Genomic DNA, 22,133 nt, shown 5'->3' with positions numbered 1-22,133 from the left:
TGTTGTCTTATTTCATCAGCTTTTCAGCAATATATAGTACAATGAGAACGGAATACAATAATTGGATACAAAGAACCTACTTAGCCAAATACAATGAATTGGCTAATACAAAGAATTGGTAAATACCATTGACGGAAAACTATGAAATGGTAAATACAAGGAAGACGGAATACGGAGGAGGCCTACACGGCCTAATACCCCCCCTCAAACTGGAGCATGGAGATCAAGAATGCCCAGTTTGCGAAGGAGGAAATCAAATTGAGACGATGCCAAGGATTTTGTAAAAATGTCAGCGAGCTGGGATTGCGTAGGCACATGAATCGTTGTAATCAAACCATCAGAAATAGCGTCACGAATAAAATGGCAATCAACCTCGATATGCTTCGTCCGTTCATGAAAGACAGGATTTTGAGCAAGATTAATTGCTGACTTACTGTCACTATAAACATTCAAGGGACGCGGAACAGGAATACCGAGACTGTCAAATAAACCCACCAACCATTTCAATTCGCACAAAACTGCAGTCATGGACCGATATTCGGCCTCAGCAGAAGAAAGAGACACCGTCTGGTGTTTCTTTGTTTTCCATGAAACGGGAGAGTCACCCACAAACACGATCCAGCCCGAAACCGATCGCCTCGTCAAGGGGCAACCCGCATAATCCGAATCGCACCATCCCGAAATAGCAAGGGAGCTATCAGATCGTAGCAAGATTCCTTGACCCGGTCTACCTTTGAGGTAACGCACCACCCTAAGAGCTGCATCCATATGCTCTTTGCGTGGTTTGTGCAAAAACTGAGACAAGATATGAACTGCATAAGAAAGATCAGGACGAGTAACTGCCAAGTAAACCAAACGCCCCACAAGACGGCGATATTGTTCGGCATTCTCAAGAAAATCACCCGAAGCAAGGCCAAGTTGGTGATGTTGTTCAATGGGAGTAATGGCGGGTTTAGCACCCAAAAGACCAGTCTCGGAAATAATATCAAGGGCATATTTGCGTTGACACAAATAAATTCCCTCGGAGTTACGAGCCACTTCGATACCCAGAAAATATTTCAGCTTTCCCAAATCTTTCATATGAAAGCGAGTCCCAAGATATTCTTTAAAGGATTGAATGGCACGCGAATTATTTCCAAAGAATAACGAGATCATCGACGTAAACTAAAAGATGGAGACAAACCTCGTTGCGAGAATAGCTGAAAAGAGAATAATCGGAATGAGATTGAATAAAACCGTAGTCACGCAAGGCAGCGCCCAATTTGGCAAACCAACAACGCGGAGCTTGACGAAGCCCGTATAAAGACTTCCGTAGACGGCACACCTTACCCTCTTTACCTCTACTGAAACCCGGGGGTAACTTCATATAAACTTCTTCGGACAAATCTCCGTGTAAGAAGGCATTATGCACGTCCATTTGATGAAGCTCCAAATTTTTGATAGCGGAAACCGCGAGCAAAGTCCGAACAGTTACCATCTTGACGACGGGTGCAAAAGTTTCACTGTAATCAATTCCTTCAACCTGATGATTTCCGAAAATAACCAACCGAGCTTTAAACCTCTCAATACTACCGTCGGATTTATATTTAATCTTGTAAACCCAGCGACAGCCAAGAGCTTTCTTATTCGGAGGTAGATCGGTAAGTTCCCAAGTCCCATTATTTTCAAGGGCCGTGATTTCTTCTTGCATTGCTTGACACCATTTAGGATCATTGATAGCAACACGAAAATTAGGGGGCTCAATACCCGCAGTAATTGCTGCCAAAAAATGTCTGTGTCGAGAGGAAAAATTATGACAATTAAGGTAATTAGCAATAGCATAAGGAGTACCTGAGGATGTGGAGTCGGGTGAGTCGGGTTGCGGCGTAGCGGAGGCGGTGGTGGTCTCGAGAACATAATCATTTAAATACGGAGGAGGCCTTTTAACTCGTTTTCCACGCCCAAGCTCGATAACAACTCCCTCAGCTTGGACCGGTTGTCCATTTGTACCAAGCCCACTCTCATTATTTTCACCAGGCCCACTCTCATTAGATACACCCTCCCCCTCATCTAAGACCCCAGGCCCATTCTTAGCATTAGGCTCATTCTCAACGTTAGAGCCCAGTGCTGAAGGGCTAGAAGACTCGGCAGGCACGTCACCAAAAGTAATGGGCTGTTGGACCGTAGAAAGATCATCAGAATAGGGAAATGTAGTTTCGTAAAATTTGACATCCCGTGAAACGAGGTAATCCCCCGTAGCAAGATCATACACTTTCCACCCCTTCTTATTAAGCGGATATCCGACAAAAACACATTTCCGACTCCGTTTAGAAAATTTGTCACCACGAGCATTTTGATTATGTACAAAACAAAGACAACCAAACACTCGTAGATTATCGTAAGACGGAACGGAACCAAATAAAATTTCATAAGGTGTCTTATTGTGTAACAAGGAAGAGGGAGTTCGATTAATTAAATGCGCTGCGGTCAAAATACACTCGCCCCAAAAAGAAATCGGGAGATTACCTTGAAACATTAAAGCACGAGCCACATTTAAAATATGACGATGCTTGCGTTCGACACGCCCATTTTGTTGGGGAGTGCCGACACAAGATTTTTGAAAAAGAATACCTTGCTTGAAAAAATACCCGGCCATAGGCTCAAATTCGGTGCCATTGTCTGACTGAATAATTTTAACCTTGCGTGAAAATTGATTCTCTACCATGGCCAAAAACCCCTTAAACATTTCCGTAACTTCAGTTTTATCGGTCAATAAATAAACCCATACAGCCCTGGAGCAATCATCGACAATGGTAAGAAAATATTTGGCACCACAAGACGAGCGAGTACGATAAGGACCCCATAAATCACAATGAATTAAATCGAAAATTGTAGCGGCCTTATTATTATTCAAAGAAAAACTATTCCGGCTTTGTTTAGCAAACTGACAAACGTCACAAAAATGTTCAAGGCTAGGAATTTGTAAATGACAAACAGGAGGGATTAACTTGACAACTTTATTAGACGGATGTCCTAGCCGTCTATGCCATAAACTGAAAGAGTCTGCACTGCTCACCCTATTCACCACCGGACCAGCCACTGCTCGCAAATAGTAAAGCCCATCCCGTAACTCACCGGCTCCAATCCTCGTCGTCAAAGAACGGTCCTGAATGGAACAAGAAGTATTAGTAAAATTGACGACGTAATTAGTAGCAGCGACTAATTGGGAAACAGAAATAAGGTTGCAAGTGAGGCTAGGGACAAATAAAACATTTCGAATAAGTAACGAATCAGTCAAGTAAACGGTTCCGGCCAAATTCGCGACAACCGAGAGCCCATTTGGAAGGCTGACCGCGCGAGGCGGAATTGTAAAAGACTCGGTCAGCCAGCGTTTATCACCGGTCACATGATGTGACGCTCCCGTGTCAATTATCCAATCGGGAGACATACCGTTAAGACGATCATGAGACGAAGAGGGAGACAAGGGATCAATTTTATTAGCGGAAGCGGAAGATTCGGAGTCCTGCGTCATCGTGAGGAAAGAAAAAAAATGATGCGCAGGATATCAGACCAATGTTATTTGGTGAGTAATTTTGTATCTGATACCATGATAAACTAGGTATAGGAAAATATGTAATTGTGTTGTCTTATTTCATCAGCTTTTCAGCAATATATAGTACAATGAGAACGGAATACAATAATTGGATACAAAGAACCTACTTAGCCAAATACAATGAATTGGCTAATACAAAGAATTGGTAAATACCATTGACGGAAAACTATGAAATGGTAAATACAAGGAAGACGGAATACGGAGGAGGCCTACACGGCCTAATATCACAAGTAGTCTTTCATATGATAAAGAAGCATTTCATTATTGGAGAGATGTTATTAAACATTTTTGTACATCTCCTATGGAAGACTCCTTGCAACAATGGCCCTCCAAGCCTCTCCGGTACCGGTATTGTTTCATAATCTTATCGAAATTTCACTTTGAATTTTATTATTTGGCAGTAACGTTTTAATCAAATACAAATAAATGTAGTCAGGGACCTGATGAGCATGTAGTTGTATCAATATTATAATTGTAAATCCGAAAATGTAGGAAATAAAATTGAAATTTTATTTTCTATTCATGATTTTATTATAAGACAATTTGTAAATCTTACACTCATCAATAAGTATCTCTTAAGAAGGATATATCTGGATATATTTGTCTTAATATACTCGTAACAAAACAAAACAATTTTCAGGGACATTGTTGGAAACTACATTGCAAATCAAAGATTACTAGCATCAAGGATTTTCAATATGATTAGCGAAGGACTAGGTCTCGAACAAGGATATTTCGACAAAGGACTTTGTGAAGAGGGTAATTTATCGGTTAACCATTACCCAGCTTGCCCGGATCCAACCTTAACATGGGGAGCTGGGGAACATAATGATCCTGGCCTTATGACTATACTTCATCAAGACCAGGTCGAGGGACTTCAATTTTTTAATAACGATGGCAATTGGACTCTTATTGAGCCCAATCCGAATGCATTTGTCGTCATTGTTGGAAGCCTACTTCAGGTACTGTCTAAAGTGAGAATTTGTGATGTTAGGCTCTGTTTGGTAAAACTGATCGAAAAGACTAAACCGAAAAGGTCGACTAAACCTTATAAGGTGATTGAAATTAAAAAGGTCTAAAAAGCTAATTAAAATTGAAAACCGATAAGGTACGTGGTGATTAATTGTAAAGTGTTTGGTAAAAACTAACTCGAAAAGAATCGATTTTTTTGTAAAATGATATAAAAGGACACTAATAATTATAATAAATTAATTTAAATAAAGGGTAAATATGTAAAGTAGAACATTTCAGCTACCTGAAACTTTAAAATGCTACCTAGAGTAGCTTTTCATTTCAGGTACCTGAAAAGTCATTTCAGGTACCTGAAAAGTCATTTCAGGTACCTGAAAAGTCATTTCAGGTACCTGAAATGACTTTACCAAACAACACTAGGTAAAACAACTACCTGAAATATTAGTCAAATCAGATTGCTTGGTCAAATCAGGTACCTAAAATGCCTTGCCAAACATAGCCTTACATATACCTTCATTTCACAAAGACTTTTTCGTTTGACTTTCTAGAGTCAATATGTTAGAGTTTATAACTAGTAATTGTTTTCTTGTTTGACATTCAAATAAGTATTTTATTTTTATTGTTATGGAGACGTATGTGAGCTGAATGAAGTTGAATCCCGACATTATCTTTGTATTGTTTAAATTTTATTGAATACCATTAAACCGACTAGGAGACCACATTTTATTTTCGACATTTCAGGTTGTCAGCAATGGAAAGCTTAAGAGTGCGAAGCATAGAGTAGTAACAAACGCAACCAAAGATCGGACAACTCTCGGCTTTTTCAATGAACCGAAGAAAGATCGGACAGTAGGACCGGCTAAGGCCCTTTTGAGCTCTGGAAATCCTCCAATTTGTGAGCCGGTTCAATTTGGAGATCTAATCAAAGCCGTTGTAGCTGCTTTCACGGGTGTGAAAGAGTAAAATGTCATGTGTATTATTATGAGTATTAAGCATTTAGAGCTTCACTAAAACTTGAGAGAGACGGTCTTTTAATAAATTATTGAGACCAGTCTTTCGTAAAACTAATAATATTAATAGTTTAAGGCTTGTTTGTTAAAACTAAGTGAAAAGCTAATTGAAAAATGAAAAACTTACTGAAATTTAAAAAAGTAACTGAAAAGTAGAAGCCGATAAGATAGTTGATTACGGAGTATAAAAAAATGTTTGACAAATTAGTTGAAAAAGTAGCTGGTTTTGGTAAAATAGCGTAAAAGTATATGATAGTTATTTAATACTCCATTATAGATTGAAGGGTAATAAATGTAAGATAATTTATTTCAGGTACCTTAAATTTCAAACGCTACTCTAGGTAGCATTTCATTTAGGTAGCTTATTTGACCAAATAAGTTATTTGTCAAGCACTCGCAAAAAAAATCAGGTAACTGAAATTTTGGCCAAATAAGCTATCTGAAGTGTCGTGCTAAACAGAGTCTTAACTCTTCATATTTTTTATGTTTAGTGGATATTCTTGTAAGACTCACCTCTTTTGTTTTCTCCCTTAATGGATGAATAAATAAGGTATATTTTCTTGCAAAACAAAAAAGTTAATAAAAAAGTTTAATAATAATAATAATTATAATAATAATAACAACAACAACAACAACAACAACGGAGCCAAAAGTTATAACTTGGGGCTGAAACTTTTAAAGGGACGAACGAATATTGGTATAATGTAAACTCGAAAAAATTATGAATTTCACCATGTCCGAAGGGGTGAGCGCCCCTATTATAAGATGGGATAGATTTTCCAAGGAACTCAATTCAAATATCTTGGCATTATAATAAGATCAACAAAACATGATGTAGGAGAAAAAACAAATAAACGTGATACTTCATAGTCCATACAATTTATTAAGTGAAAATACATGCTAGAAACAAGGTAATTAATTAATTTAATTCAAAAGTGATTATTATATGATCCCATATCATGTTGTACATCAAGAAGCTCTTCTAACACATTATCATCCACATACTCAAACTCAATTACTTCCCTTTGATCTTCTTGTTCTCTAGAAGATGTTCCATTTTCTCTACTTGAACTATCACCCATTTGATATTGTTGTTCATTAGGAAAATTTAATATGGCTAGGTGACCTCTTATGCTGAAGGCAGCTCGATCATATGCTCGAGCTGCCTCTTCAGCTGTATCAAATGTCCCTAGCCATAATCGAGCTCCATTTCTCTTTGGATCGCGAATTTCAGCTGCGTACTTTCCCCATGGCCGTCGTCGGACGCCTCTATACTTTGAATTTGATTGTTTTTGTCTAATGTTATTGTCACTACCTTCCATTGATATATAATTTATATTGTTCTTTTATATGTTTATTAAGCTTAGGATAAAATTGGGAGTGTGCATATTATGTGGAAGATAGAGAGGTGTATTTATATGGAGGGAGATACTATTAAATTATATGGTGCGGTCAATGTTGCTTGTCATGGCTGGCTTGAAAATAATGAAGACGGTCCAAGGTGACGGATGCTATTTAAAGATGTCTAAAGGTGGAATTTACATTCAACACCTTGGAGAACGAGAAATCTATAACTAAAATATTCTCCCTCCGTAACGATTATTTGTTCATCTATTTATTTCGAAATATCTCAGTCAATTGTTCAATTGTTTACCTTTCTATTTAAGAATTGTATTTGATAGACAGTTTGATCTTTCACACTCGATTTGGTCCACTTGTCATCTAATAAACTGCCTCCTCGTCTTTCCTTGATTTTTGTGCCAAAAGTAAAGGTAAACAAATGATCGAGATGTAGGGTGTTGAAATTATGGAGTGTTCATTTATCAATTAACAGCAAAACTAATTCTCACTCGATTTTAATCATTTATTTACCTTTAATTAAAATATTTCTTATAAAAAATATAGAAGGTAAACAAATAAATTGGGACGAAGAGAGGACATAATATTTAGTTATTAGAGAACACTCCTTCAACTCTATTTCACTCATTTAGACGGTTTTATTGAAGACAACTAAAAAATCTAATAGGAAATAATGATCAAAATAGAGAAAGTCTTTACTCATATATTAGTAATATACTAATATTACTAGGTCACATTTATCTCGCTCGCGTTTTCATCATCAACAACAACAACATTATATATGTGGTTAAGTTTGGCAAAGGATTACAATTTACGGTGCGAGATTTATTATTCGTTCTTTATTAAATAAGCTCAAACTTTAAATGATTAGACCATCATGATCATTTAGTTGGGACATACATTAATTGTAAAATCAAACGGGACGGATACCTCATATATGACCGAATCATAGTTTACTACAATGTTGCTGGTCATAGATCTAAATTGACAAGTTTGCCCTTGTATTTTACTTGTTAATTCTTTAATAATAAAGTTTGACCTTTTGACTTATTGAGAAAGAGAAGAGTAGGGCCATATAAGATGGCCACGTCACCACATGCATGCATGACACCATGGTTGCTTCACGTGCATGGATCCTCCTCTGCTTCTTCTTCTTAAGGTTTTGCAAGTTTCGAATATTTCGATGGTCAAATTTAAATATTTTTGATGAATTCAACTTCTTTATTTTATTAATGTGGTCAACGGTTTTGAAAAATAATATGAATAATCTTTTTTTTTTTTTGAAATAATACTATGAATACTCTTTATTCAGCAAATATATATATTTGAGGATTATTATCCTAAGAATTCAAATAAGATCATTGGACGTACGATAACATAAAATTCATTCTATGTTATTTACCCTGATAATAATGACTAAGTTGTACAACGATTTTACGTAAATTAACCGGCTAACCGAATAATAAAATGTGATCAAAGAAATGGGCTAGCTATTGTCTATTGATTAGTACAATGACTTTGGAGATACCATCTCTTAATAGATTATTGAGAAAAAATTATTTTTTTCCCTTTTATGTGTCATTTGTCGCCTTTTTATTCCTGATCGTATATTAATATATATAATCTCTCCGTCTCAGTTAATAGTTTACATTTACTTTATTTCTTCCTCACCAAAGAAAGCAAATGTAAACTATTCACTTAGACGTAAGGAGTATGACACTTCCATCTGGTATAGAATTCTTAACAATTGACCAATTTCATCGAAAATTGTATCTATTTTTATTAGTACACTAGTCATGCGTAATAAGAGTATGTACATAATTTAATACTCTTTGTACCAGTTTTAATTTAAATTGTATTACAGCTCTCAATAACTATTCTATGTCCGTCTCTCGAAAACCAACTAATTTACAACTAATTTATTAGAGACTGTATTAGAAAGTTCCATCAAAAATATAAATTTGCTTAAGCAACAGGCCCGTCATGTTTACGAAATATTGGTTAATAATATTAGCCAAATTAAATACATTTCCCTACTCCAATAAATACAAAATAGCTAGCAAGCTAAGGCCAAATAGTTGGACTATATACTTATCTAATAATGTAACCTACAAAAACAAATAAAAGAGAATAAGTCAACATGTAAACCAGCTACGTAGTTAGTGACGTCACAATTATGAGTTACAACCTTATTGTAAAATTCGATTAAAATTCAATTACACAAGTTTTCTATCTTAATTGGAACCCAAAAACAATATTCGTTTATATATTACTCCCTACTAGCTACGGCATTCACGTTATTATTTCTCCATGCACAAGTGCACAACATTGGTACTTGTCAAGAATAAGATCATATCTTTTGGTTATCTTGTGAATATTGTTGTGATATGTAATTGTATTAGTTTAGGATATGGAAGATTATGTGATAACTAATAGGAGGATATTTAGGAGGTAGTTTAGGTAAGTAGATAATATGGAGATTACATTGTATAGTATTTAACCTAGCTTGGTTTACGTTTGACATCAATGAAACACCAGCATTCATAATCATATTTCTTTTCACATGGTATCTCGAGCCAAAAAGATCCACAAAACTATTCCGAAAAATTAAACACAATCGTTTTTCAGAATGTCTGGTGATAAATTGAAAGGAGGAGGGAGTGGTCCAAAGACAATTCCCATGGCGTCTCCGTTGTATCTTCATCCATCCGACAGCCCAAGTTTGAACGTCACTCAAATAATTTTTGACGGAACAAACTACGATATGTGGGGCCGAGGTCAGAAAGAACGGATTGGATGCGAAGAATAAGTTGGGTTTCATTGAGGGGACAAGAAAGAAACCATCAAGCAAATGGAGACGAGGATGATTTAGAAGCGGTAGCATGGCGTCAATGCAACGCAATGTTGCGAGCATGGCTTCGAAATGTGATAGATCCAAAACTACATCCGAGTATCACATTTACTCAACCAATTAACGAAATTTGGGAAGAGTTGAGGGGACGATACTCTACCGGGAATGCTCCCGTGGTTCACCAACTCAAAGGCGAGTTAAATGAATGCAAGCAAGGCAAGGAGACGGTAGTCGAGTATTATACTAGACTAAAAATCATTTGGGACGAATTAGCCAAATACAAAGAAAAATAAAGGACTCAGAATTGCGGAGCAAGCAGCGCATCCATAGCAAAGGAAAAGGAAGAAGAAAAGGTGCACCAATTTCTGATGGGGCTTGATGCAAAATTATATGGCCAAATCAGAACAAATTTGCTCATGGAAGAGCCAATTGCTCAGTTAAATCGAGCCTATGCTTTAGTATTAAGGGAAGAGCGTCATGCGTCTCTTACCCAGGTGAAAGAGGAACGATTTGACGCTGCAATGGCTATGAGGAACAATGGTGGAAAAGAAAGAGGAAAGAATTTTAGAGATGATGAAGAAGAACCTGACAGACCGCCACCACCACGATGCACGTACTGCGGGAAGTATTATCATACGGAAGACAACTGTTATGATAAGCATGGCTATGAAGAGGTCAAGGCACGAGAACGTGGACGAGGCAGGAGAGGCCGTGGCAATGGTAGTCGTGGCAGAGGAAGGGGCCGTGGACATCACCAAGCCAATGCCGTGACAGGGAATGCTAAAACAGAGGAACAGGGGAACTCAAATGTTCCATTCACGGCGGAAGAAATCGACAGGTTGAAGATTTTGGTAAAAACCAGTCCTGATGGCAATGATAAGATTCAAGGTATGAAATTAACTAAAAACTTTGAATGGTTAATCGATAGTGGAGCATCCCACCATATGACAGGACGACGAGAATGCTTGAAAAACGTTTGGGAAGAGGAGTATTCCACGGTCAGTCTACCTGATGGTAGGCGTGTCGAGGCCACAGTCCATGGCGAAGTTCGATTGAGTAAAAATTTTGTGTTGAAAGATGTGTTGTTTGTGCCCTCACTCACCTGTGATCTCATTTCAGTCCAACAACTAATTCATGAAAACAACTGTCTAATAACTTTTTATCCGGATTATTGTGAAATGCAGGACCGGAATACGAAGACGATGATTGGACGAGGTGAGCATAGAAGAGGGGTGTATTATTATCAGCCGGGAAAGGAGGAGATTGCTGGAAGCACCACGGCAGATAAAGAAAGCAGGTTATGGCATCGAAGGGTAGGACATCCTTCGAAGAATATTTTTTCGCATTTTTCGAATTTAGTTGGACAAACTTTGTTTTGGAATTCTGATGATTTGTGTGATTCTTGTTGCCGGGCAAAACAATCCCGAACCTCTTTCAAAATTAATAATAGTAGATGTGATGTTTTATTTGGCCTTATTCACTGTGACCTTTGGGGACCTTACAAAGAACCCAGTTTGACTCGCGCTCACTATTTTCTTACCATAGTCGATGACCATAGTCGGGGAGTATGGGTCTATTTAATGAAAGACAAGAGTGAAGCCGGGGAATACATGAAAATTTTTTGTCAAATGGTGAAAACTCAATTCGAAGCAAGTGTGAAAATAATACAAAGTGATAATGGGACGGAGTTATTAGCTGGGTCGATGCGAAATTATTATGAGGAAAATGGCATATTATTTCGCACTAGTAACGTAGGTACACCCCAACAAAATGGAAGGGTCGAGAGAAAACATCGACACATACTAGAAAAGGCAAGGGCCTTGCGTTTTGAGGGAAATCTACCCTTGCAATTTTGGGGAGAATGTGTTACCACTGCTGCGTATTTAATAAACCGAACACCCACTCTTTTGCTAAATGGAAAGACCCCATATGAAGTCATATATAAAAAACGACCTAACCTCGACAATTTACGAGTCTTAGGATGTTTATGTTATGTGCATAATAAAGATCGTACCCGTGACAAATTCAGTGAACGAGGCATACGGTGTGTGTTTATCGGGTACCCACATAGCAAGAAAGGGTGGAAGGTTTATGATTTACGAGAAAGACGAGTTTTTGTTTCCCGTGACGTGAAATTTTATGAAGAATCCTCACCACAACTTGAACCCACATTACATAGCCATAATAACCAGCCACATGCTCACAACAGTAACACGGAACCTGGTCCTGTTGTGAGGGGGAGTGTTGAGTCAGAAAGTGGGGAGTGCGGTGAGGATGAGAGGTCTGAATCAGATGCAGAGGGTGTCAGTGAGGAAGGAGAGAACGAAGCCCCAGCATCGAACACACAAACAGAGGAGCAGGTGATGGGTCGAGGAGCAAGAGAACGATTTGAACCCGCATGGAAGAAGGACTATTATTGTAAATCGACAAGAATAATTACCCCGAATTCTAATGCTCATTTCGCTCCATCAAAGTCTTCCCGGTCAGGTACTCGCTATCCTCTAGATAATTATGTTACAGATAATTGTTTTTCTATGTCTCACAAAGTTTTTCTAGCTGCCATTGATAAAGAAAAAGAGCCGATTAATTATCAAGAAGCAGCGAAAGATCAGAGGTGGAGAGAAGCTATGAGTAAGGAAGTCGAGGCATTGGAGAAAAATGAAACATGGAAGATTGTGACATTACCAGAAGGAAAGAAACCCATAGGATGCAAATGGGTATACAAAATCAAATACAAAGCTGACGGAAGTGTTGAACGTTATAAAGCTCGGTTGGTAGCACAAGGTTTCACACAAATAGAAGGAGTTGATTTTCATGAAACTTATGCACCAGTGGCGAAGATGACGAGTGTAAGATGCATGTTAGCCGTGGCAGTGTCGAAGGGTTGGTTTATTGAGCAATTGGATGTGAACAACGCCTTCTTACACGGAGATCTCGAAGAAGAAGTATATATGAGAATTCCCCAAGGATTCGAAAAGGGAGAAGAAAGAAAGGTATGCAAATTACTTAAATCAATTTACGGTTTGAAACAAGCTTCACGTAATTGGTTTGCAAAATTAGCATACTCGTTAAAGAATTATGGGTTCACACAATCTATGGCGGACTATTCTCTATTTACTTTAAATCGAGATGGCATATTCATTGGAGTACTCGTTTACGTCGATGACATGATAGTGGTGAGTAACGATAAAGAAGCATGTAAACAATTTAAAACTTTTTTGAATAAGAGTTTTGGAATTAAGGATTTGGGAAAGTTAAAATACTTTCTAGGAATTGAAGTGGCTCATGGCAAGGAGGGATTGTTTTTGAATCAAAGAAAGTATGCACTAAGTATAATAGAAGAGACAGGAATGAAGGGAGCGAAAACGGTATACACACCCATTAGACAACGACACAATTTATCTTTAGCTAAAGGATATGTTTTGAAAGACATCATGAAATATCGTCGTCTAGTTGGGAAATTGGTGTATCTGACAATCACGAGACCGGATTTGGTGTACACGGTGCATGTACTTTCGCAATTTGTCAATGAGCCGAGGAAAGAGCATTGGGAAGCTGCCTTAAGAGTCGTAAGATATATAAAACGAAATCCCAGCAAGGGGATAACGATGAAGAAAGGAACGGATATGCGACTTAAGGGCTATTGCGATTCCGACTATGCGAGTTGTCCATTGACGCGGAGGTCGATAAGTGGCTATTTTGTTTCCTTAGGGCAGTCACCCATATCGTGGAGGGCAAAGAAACAAGTTACGGTAGCTAAATCCACAGCGGAGGCAGAGTATAGGGCCATGGCAGCCGCAACGAGTGAGTTGATATGGGTTAAATCTTTCCTTGCTTCTTTAGGAGTGTTTCATGTCAATGAGATGGATTTGTATTGCGACAATCAAGCTGCAATTCACATAGCAAAAAATCCCGTGTTCCACGATAGAACGAAGCACATCGAGGTCGATTGTCATTTCATTCGACAACACATTGTTTCGAAGGAAATTAAGACATCACACGTGAGAAGTAAAGAGCAGATCGCGGACTTATTCACAAAGGCACTCGGAGGGGAGACATTTGATCATCTACAATACAAGTTGGGTCTTGGTGTTCCTAGAGCTCCAACTTGAGGGGGAGTGTCAAGAATAAGATCATATCTTTTGGTTATCTTGTGAATATTGTTGTGATATGTAATTGTATTAGTTTAGGATATGGAAGATTATGTGATAACTAATAGGAGGATATTTAGGAGGTAGTTTAGGTAAGTAGATAATATGGAGATTACATTGTATAGTATTTAACCTAGCTTGGTTTACGTTTGACATCAATGAAACACCAGCATTCATAATCATATTTCTTTTCACAGTACTACTTGGACAGTTGCAAGTTGCGTAGCAATTTGCTGCTCTCTCAGTTCCAATCATTTAGTTATCTTTGATCAGTAAGTCTTGCTATAGACGGATATATCCGTCTATAGCAAGAGACGGGTCAAATACCTTTAAAGTGGTGATATTTTGGGGCCCCACCACGCAAGTTGTTGTTTGTCTTATGCGTAATGTGGTATGTTACTTGGCCCGTCTTTAGTTATATACGGATAGTTGCCGTCTATAATGAGATTTTGTGATCTTTGATTTAGATCAGTCGGATTGGATTTGAGTCGGGCCAAATTGGTTCGGGTTATATCTGGTCAGTCTATTCTTTTGAGTCGAGTTGTTATTGGGTTTGGTCATTTCGGGTCATATGATGTATTGGGCCGGGCCGAGTCGTTATCGGGAGTCGGGACCGATTACTCTATAGTCTATCACATTATTTCAATAGAGAGTTATTTTACAATTAAATTTAGTTTTATGTACCCAAAAAAAAAACAATTAAATTTCAATACTAAATCACTTTCATTTTGATCAATATTAAGATTAATAATTGTCGGGTCACTAATTTAATTAAGTCAATATCGGATCAGGCCTGGTTCGGGTTTGGGTTACTGATCATAAGGCCGTGTCGTCGTGTCGCCGTGTAGGATTACGGGTTACGGGTTGTCATTTGGTCGGGTCAAAACCGCGTTGCAATATTATCGGTGTTCTGTCTTTGCTCGAACTCGAATCGGGTCTGACTTGCCAACTCTAGTAATAATGATGTAGGACTTGCGTATTTGGGCTTGAGCTGGTTTATTTGGAACTGTCTATAATTGTAAATCCAAATTGGTGGGCTCTGTTTACAAGAATACGACGAACTACTATACAAATTCCCTTTTTGGAGTGTGAAAGATGGCCCATAACTTTACTATATTTGTAATGTCATGTCCTTGTTAAATATAGTAAAGTTATTACTGTACAATGACTATAACTAGCCCAACTGAATAACTGATACATCAATGTTTGATTAGTGCATTGCTAATGGAAGTTTTAACTTTTATATGGGTACTTAACGTTAGCAGTGGCGCATTTAGGGAGTTAGCAAGGGCGTTCGCTCTCACTGAATATTGGAAATTTCGAAATTTTTAGTTAAAATTTTCGAAATCTTTTGTGGTTTGCCTTATGTCATTACTAGTTCGCCCCTGTTAGGAATGGAAACGAGTAGGTCAGCCTATGAATCAAGCTATATCCTAAGCCTAAATTTATCCCGCTCTTACCGGCCATACTCAAATACAAATCTTAAGGTTTGATATTTTATTTTTTACTTTTATAATTTTCCACTTTATCCCTTAAAACACGCAAAAAATATCAAGACTAATAAAAAAATATCCACTACAAGTCTACAATATATACGACCCACATTTCACCTCATAAAATAATATTCATCGATCTTAAAAACGGGTCTTGATTTCCAAGACTCAAGTTAAAACCCAACAAAGTTTTATTCATTTATTTATTACTTGTCTTAGCTTAAGACTATTAAATCCGAGTTTAAGACTCATGTTAAGACCCGTATAAACTTAGTCTTAAGGTATTGTTGAATATCCAAAAAAAAAAAAAAAATAGTGTAGGAGATGTGCATCAATCATTTACAGATTGGTACTTCAAACAGCACTGTATACTAGTCGACCTAATCACCTAAACTACATACAAGAGTTGATATATAATACGAAGTAGTCACAACTCACAATAATAAATATAACACATTAATAAATAGAGTGATAGTGACCAATTAATTCGCTCTATATTATGGACATAGCATCGTCGGCTAGACATAGCATCGTCGGCTACATATGTTCTTTATTTTAGGTAATAAAATTATACTTGTTAGTCTGTTAATCTCGAGTTTGGATTTTCGTTTCACTTCCATGTTCTATTTTGTGTCTTACTATCTTTTTATTTGACACATAAACATTAAACATTAAAAGTAAGTATTTAGATATCATAAAAGGATGAGGTGTGAGAGATTAAGGTAGTGGGATATAAGATTAGACACAACCTAATACACCAAATAACTATTAACGTGAACCTGCCCTCTGGCCTGGTGTTACGTCGCTATAATAAGCGGAAAGATTTATATGTCCTAAAGGGCATGAATATCTGGGGGGCTTTTCTAATACACCAAATTCGCCATAGCGTACTGATGAAAAAGGAGATTGGAATAAGAGGCTGATCAGAATTGACAAAAACTGAAATCCAATTCATAATCCACACTTGAATAGAAACACTATTCCCCACTAAACTCCGAATACCAAGTTGCGATCCCATCCAAAGTTTTGAAGCTACTGGACAATCTCGGAAGAGATGGAAGTTAAGTTAAGTTTAAGTCATCAATTTTCAAACCACCTCAAAAGAGTTGGACTTGGGTGTCAAACAGAGGCAATAAAATCAATAACTTCAGTAGTCCTGCAGAACTAATATTAATTATCACTTTTTCGAAAAAAAAAAAAAATGAGGAAGGTTTCTCAAAGAAATGAAGTTTTAAATTCTCATTGTTGATAATATTTGAAATTTTCCATGGACTTTGATAGGTACTAAGAATTAAGTTAATAACACATATTATCAACTTTAATTTCCAGTTTTAAAAATTCTAAGGATGTAGCTGCTAAAATGCCTTTGAATTTCAAATTAGTATTAAGATGAAAGAGCAAATTTTTGGGTTTCAACCAATCGTTTAAGCTTTTAGACTAAGACAATTCTCTATCACGATATTAGAGCTATCAATGATCTTGAACTCCCAATTATCTAATTAGTAGGCTCATATTCTCAAACATGTGGACTTTTCACTCAAATATGGTGAGATATGTGCACTATCTACGCTTTAAGCCCCCAACTTTGCGTAGCCTACAGGTTTCACTTTAGGGGGTGCTTTGAGGTATGAAAACTAGTTATTGGATTGCAATTGTTAGTTTAAACCGTGGCTTGAAATGATTCTTTAACTATTATCGGTACGTTGGGAGGTTAAGAAAAGAGTTGATGGTTGCTCAAGTCTCAATACAACTTTTTAAATGAACAAATAAAAGTAAGGATAATGATATGATGGCGTCATCGGGTGGTGCCCAATTTCGGCGCCACTCTCTCACATGCACCTCTTATTATTGGAGTCTCCACTTATTCTATGGGATGTATCCATTATTTTGTGGGTCCCCATTTATTGCAGGTGAGTGAAAGGGTGGCGCCGAGATTGAGCGCCACCGGGTGACGCTAATTCATTTTCCTAAAAGTAATATGAAGCTAAATTCACTTCTGCTTATAGTTAATTTGAACTCGGACTCTCCAATTCAAAAATATATTGCCTCGTGTATTGGAATTTGGACGTAAAACTACATCACGGATTTGGCTCAATCTAATCATAGTTAACTAGTGTATTGATTATTACAGCCTCTTTAATGTCATAACCATAGATGCAAATAATAATATTCAAGTCCAATTAGCCTTGATGTTGTGGAAGATTCTTACCTTCTTCGTAATCATTTTCCTCTCTGTATTATTGGCCAAAAGATCTGCTCTACTCATATCCGTATTAAATGTGATGCTTCATGGAAGCCTACTCTTCAAGCGACGGCTGGATGGTTATTTCAGAATGATCGTGGGGATATAATTCATATGGGTCGATCCTCCTTTTGGGCTCAATCGTCTTTTCAGGCTGAAGCTATGGCTCTTAAGTATGCGTGTGACGAGGCTATTGCTCAAGGACATCGGCACATCGATGCTACTTCTGATTGCCTGAACCTTGTTCTCCATCTTAATGGGTGTGGCGACGTTAATCATGACGCATCATCAGTTTTAAGTTCTATTATGTCTCTTGTTTGTTTATGTCACTGTTTCTCATTGAGTCATTGTCCACGTCGTCTTAATAGGATTGCTCATGCTATAGCGCAGTCCATAGCTTGAGCAATCTCTTTGTATTTTAACAAAAAAAAAAAAAAAAAAAAAAAACTAGTGTATTGTATATCAAAATTACATTTTTCATATGTCGTACCAATTAGGAAGTATTATTTCTAAAAATAAAGATAAATACAAATTCATCTGATTTCAATAATTTTGGTATATTTATTGTCACTAAACTTGGATGATAATGAACCTTAAAAGATGAGAATTAGAGTAAAGGTGTATTAAACTAAATATCGTATTGTATCATCAACTTCGTTTATCGCTTCTTCGGTTTTTAAAGTATCTCATTGTAGACATGACATATCCGTCACTCTGGAGTGACGGATACCATTTTACCTCACAAAGTACCCACTTTTTCACTCTCTGCAACACTATTCATGTGGTCCCCTTTTTCCACTAACTCATTTTGTTACCATTTTAACTCACAAAATATCCGCCACAAATAGTGACCCGTCACAAGGGAGACCAATTATTCTTTATTTATATCAGTTTATTATTGTCGAAAAAAAAAACTAAAAATGTACCATGTGGTTACATAAGTCCGCATATACCGTCTGAAATGAGATTCTGCGATTATATTATGAACAAATAGGATTATACATCCAGTTGTACCATAAGCATGGTACATCCAAGTATAAGAATTCGAGCTTACTTGTAATTTTTCCTGAACTAATTTAAATTTCATGTTTTTAATGTGTAAATGAATGAACTCAATACTTTCTAATAAAGCTCATATTCTTTAATATAAAGCTCGGATACTTTGACACAAAGCTCAGGTTCTACACCGTACAACATATACATCTGGTTGTATAGTCCATAAATTGTATATTATGCCATAGCCGTACCAATTAGGGAGTATTATTTCTAAAAAATAAGATAAAACATAAATGGGTCCAAAGGCCCAAAATGGCGATAAAAGAGTTTCCAATAAAATAAACAAAAAAAGGTGGTGGGATACATATGCTGACGTATAGGGCCCAATAAATTATCATTGTTTATTATATGTCATAAATTAAATTAAATATAATTGGTCCAACTATATTTGTCGTTATTCAGTCGCCTTAGTTTTGGACGCATATGCCGATCATTAGATAGATCTCATCTGCCAACTAACAAGCCATTAAACCTTGGTCAAATCTATAATTATTTCATTAATTACTTAATCAACTACTAGTATAGATCTCGCGTTAATGCGCGATTTTTAGATAAAAATATTAAAGAAAATAACAATTATACAACTGATGTTTAACTCAATTTGAAATTTAATTTTAAAATTTCTTATTATTAACTAGTGTTGAGCCCGTGCGAATGTACGGTATTTTAGATTGTCATGTGTAAAGAGCTTAACAATTAGAGCTAATAATAATATATAGATGAACTTTGAATTTTATTTTTAATTATCTACAATTATTAATGAGTAAAAATTCTAAGAATTAAAATATAACGAATTTTACATTTTTACTCCGAATAAATTTATGATTAAAAAAAATATGATTGTTAGTTTAATTACAAAAATTTATGCTTATTTTTACGCATTTGAAGCATATAAATATTTATGTAATTTTTGTTACAATATACGGAGCAACAATTTAAACGGAGTAAAAAATTTAAAGAATAAAAAAGTGAAAAGCACACACTGATTTTAATAGCATGAGTAAAATTTGCATACGTTTTAATATAATATTTACAACATTTAAGATACATATATTTGACTAATGAGATAATAATGAATAAAATACATTTGGTGCAATTATAAAAGTTGTGGTGTTTGATAAGATATTGTGACACATAAAGGCCATGTATTAGGTCCAATAAATATCTAGCTAAAGTTAGGCCCAATTTCTAGCTAAAAGCATTTAGGCGTCAATTTTCTTATTCTTTTAGTATAGGGGGGATTCTTATTTAAGACGGTATTATATGTCTTAAGAATAAGACGGATTAAGTCTCACCTTACATGGATATGTAAGACAAATTTTTTATCTTTTTCAATTCATTCTACTTTTGTCTAATTCAGCCCACATAACTACATTAGTACATTTGACACTTTTAATGTCTAAGACGGATAGTGTTTGTCTTAGACTAATTTATACTCCTATTACTTAATTAATCTTTAGGAAAACTATTACTTTATTGACCACAGAAATTAATTAAAATGACGTCAAATGATATTGTCACCTTGGGTTGGATAAGGGGATAGTGATCTTCCACGATGTTTCTTCTTCAGTTTTTCTTCTTTTGCTAGTATTTTTTTTAGGTTGTTTTCTCTAAGACCGTTTTATGAGCTATCTGTCTTAAATTTAGAATAGATTAAATATTACTTTATATAAATAGATGACAGAAATTTATCAATTTTAAGGAATTTATTAATTTTAAGGCATCTTAAATTTATTGAAAGACTATTTTACAATTTTAAGAAAAAGTGGTACTAAAGGTAATAAAATAGGTACAAATTATGACAAAAGATAAAATGGGTACATTTATTATGTAAATAGATATGAAATTATTATGTCACGACCAACAACAAAAGGGTCATGAAATATAAATAAAGTGGTACGAAAGTCTGGTCTCTTAATAATTTATTGAAAAATTGTACGAAGTATCTCACAAGTTTTAGTGGAAGAAAAGAAAGCAAACTAAACAAATACAAATAAAATTAACAAATGATTGAGATAAAATCGAGTTCACTCTTATAATCTTCTGTGGTGTTTATAGAGTGTAAATTTATGGAAGTATTGAACCAAATGTCACTGAAAAAATAGAAATTGAATTCGACTTGCTTGAAAAATATAATCTTATCTTTATTAATTCAGAAGACAATACTGAATGCAGGATGCGCCACGTCATTTGTACAACTTTTTTTTTTTTTTTTTTTTTGGAAATTTAGGTTATGGTGGGACCCGTTGGTGTGCAAAGAAATTAGTTCTTTTAATCGTCCGGCAAGACAAACATGCGACATTTTCCGTCCTAAAAAAATTTCTATGAAATAATTTTATACAACTGGAATAAATGAAATTAATTGCATATAAGCGAAATGCATTAAAAATCGGAATAAATGAAATTAATTACAAATAATCGGAAAGAATTACATAATTAATAAAAAAATTACATAATAATATTACATAATTATGAGAAGAAATTACATTTAAGTACGGGAATGAATTACATATAATGCGAATAAATTACATAACATGCATAATTTTTAAAACTAGATAGTACGACATATTTTTAAAAATAAAATAATCCTGACGGAGTATTTACTTAAAGTAAAAAACTCGGCAACTTTTCTATCAGCCGCGCACACCGAAAATGCTAGGTGACAAACTGACAATGATAGGCTACATAGTAAATTTTCACTCCAACAAGCATTTAAAGCTAAATTAAATATTTTATTTAGTTAAAAAAACAAAATAAATTTATAAATTTATTGAAATATTTAAATTTACCAATTTTAAAAAATTATAAGACAAATGCTTCACAATTGTTCTAAAAAACAATTTTTTAAAATATAACACGATAATGACACAATTGTAAAACGTTAACATATGTTTTTTTTAAATAATCCTTTCAGATTTGTACAGAAAGCCGTTCATCACCGAGGATTTATTTATTTGGAGCAAAAATTATGGCAACTTTACTATCAATCGCGCACTCGAAACTCGGAAGATGACAATTATAGGCTACCGAGTAATTTCTACTTCGACAAGTACGTTTTATAGGCAACATTAATATCGTCATGTTAAATACATTTGAACCGTCAAACTTCAAATCATAAACTGCATGAAATCAGAGAATCAGTTATGCTGACATAATGGCATGTGCAGTTAATTAAGTGATGGCAACAGTTACAACAGTTTGGAAGGAGTGGAGTTGTGGCTTAATGGCAATAGTGGGGAAGTTAGGGTTACATTAGAGGTTATGTAGATCGCTGATTTAGACCAACTATATAATTACAATAGAAATGCAAATAAAAAAAATTCATCCAAAAACATTAATACCGGCCCAAATACATACCCGTGCAATTTTGCACGGGTTTAAAACTAGTTCTAGGTATTTCAATTGAA

The 22,133-nt window shown here is 35.7% G+C and overlaps 2 protein-coding genes across 2 annotated transcripts; one reads left to right on the top strand and one right to left on the bottom strand.

Moving 5' to 3' along the window:
• Positions 1-4,290: 4,290 nt before the first annotated feature.
• Positions 4,291-5,527, top strand: LOC141653875 (hyoscyamine 6-dioxygenase-like). Its single transcript, XM_074461742.1, has 2 exons — positions 4,291-4,554; positions 5,306-5,527. Exons 1-2 carry the CDS (start codon positions 4,291-4,293, stop codon positions 5,525-5,527), a joined length of 486 nt encoding a protein of 161 aa, XP_074317843.1.
• A 976-nt stretch (positions 5,528-6,503) lies between these two features.
• LOC141653874 (ethylene-responsive transcription factor ERF098-like) lies at positions 6,504-6,896 on the bottom strand. The gene has a single exon (XM_074461741.1). It carries the CDS (start codon positions 6,894-6,896, stop codon positions 6,504-6,506), a length of 393 nt encoding a protein of 130 aa, XP_074317842.1.
• Positions 6,897-22,133: the final 15,237 nt, after the last annotated feature.

Source organism: Silene latifolia, chromosome 4, assembly GCF_048544455.1.
Source record: "Silene latifolia isolate original U9 population chromosome 4, ASM4854445v1, whole genome shotgun sequence".
NCBI classification, from domain to species: Eukaryota; Viridiplantae; Streptophyta; class Magnoliopsida; order Caryophyllales; family Caryophyllaceae; genus Silene; species Silene latifolia.
This window is presented reverse-complemented; position numbering and strand designations above follow the sequence as displayed.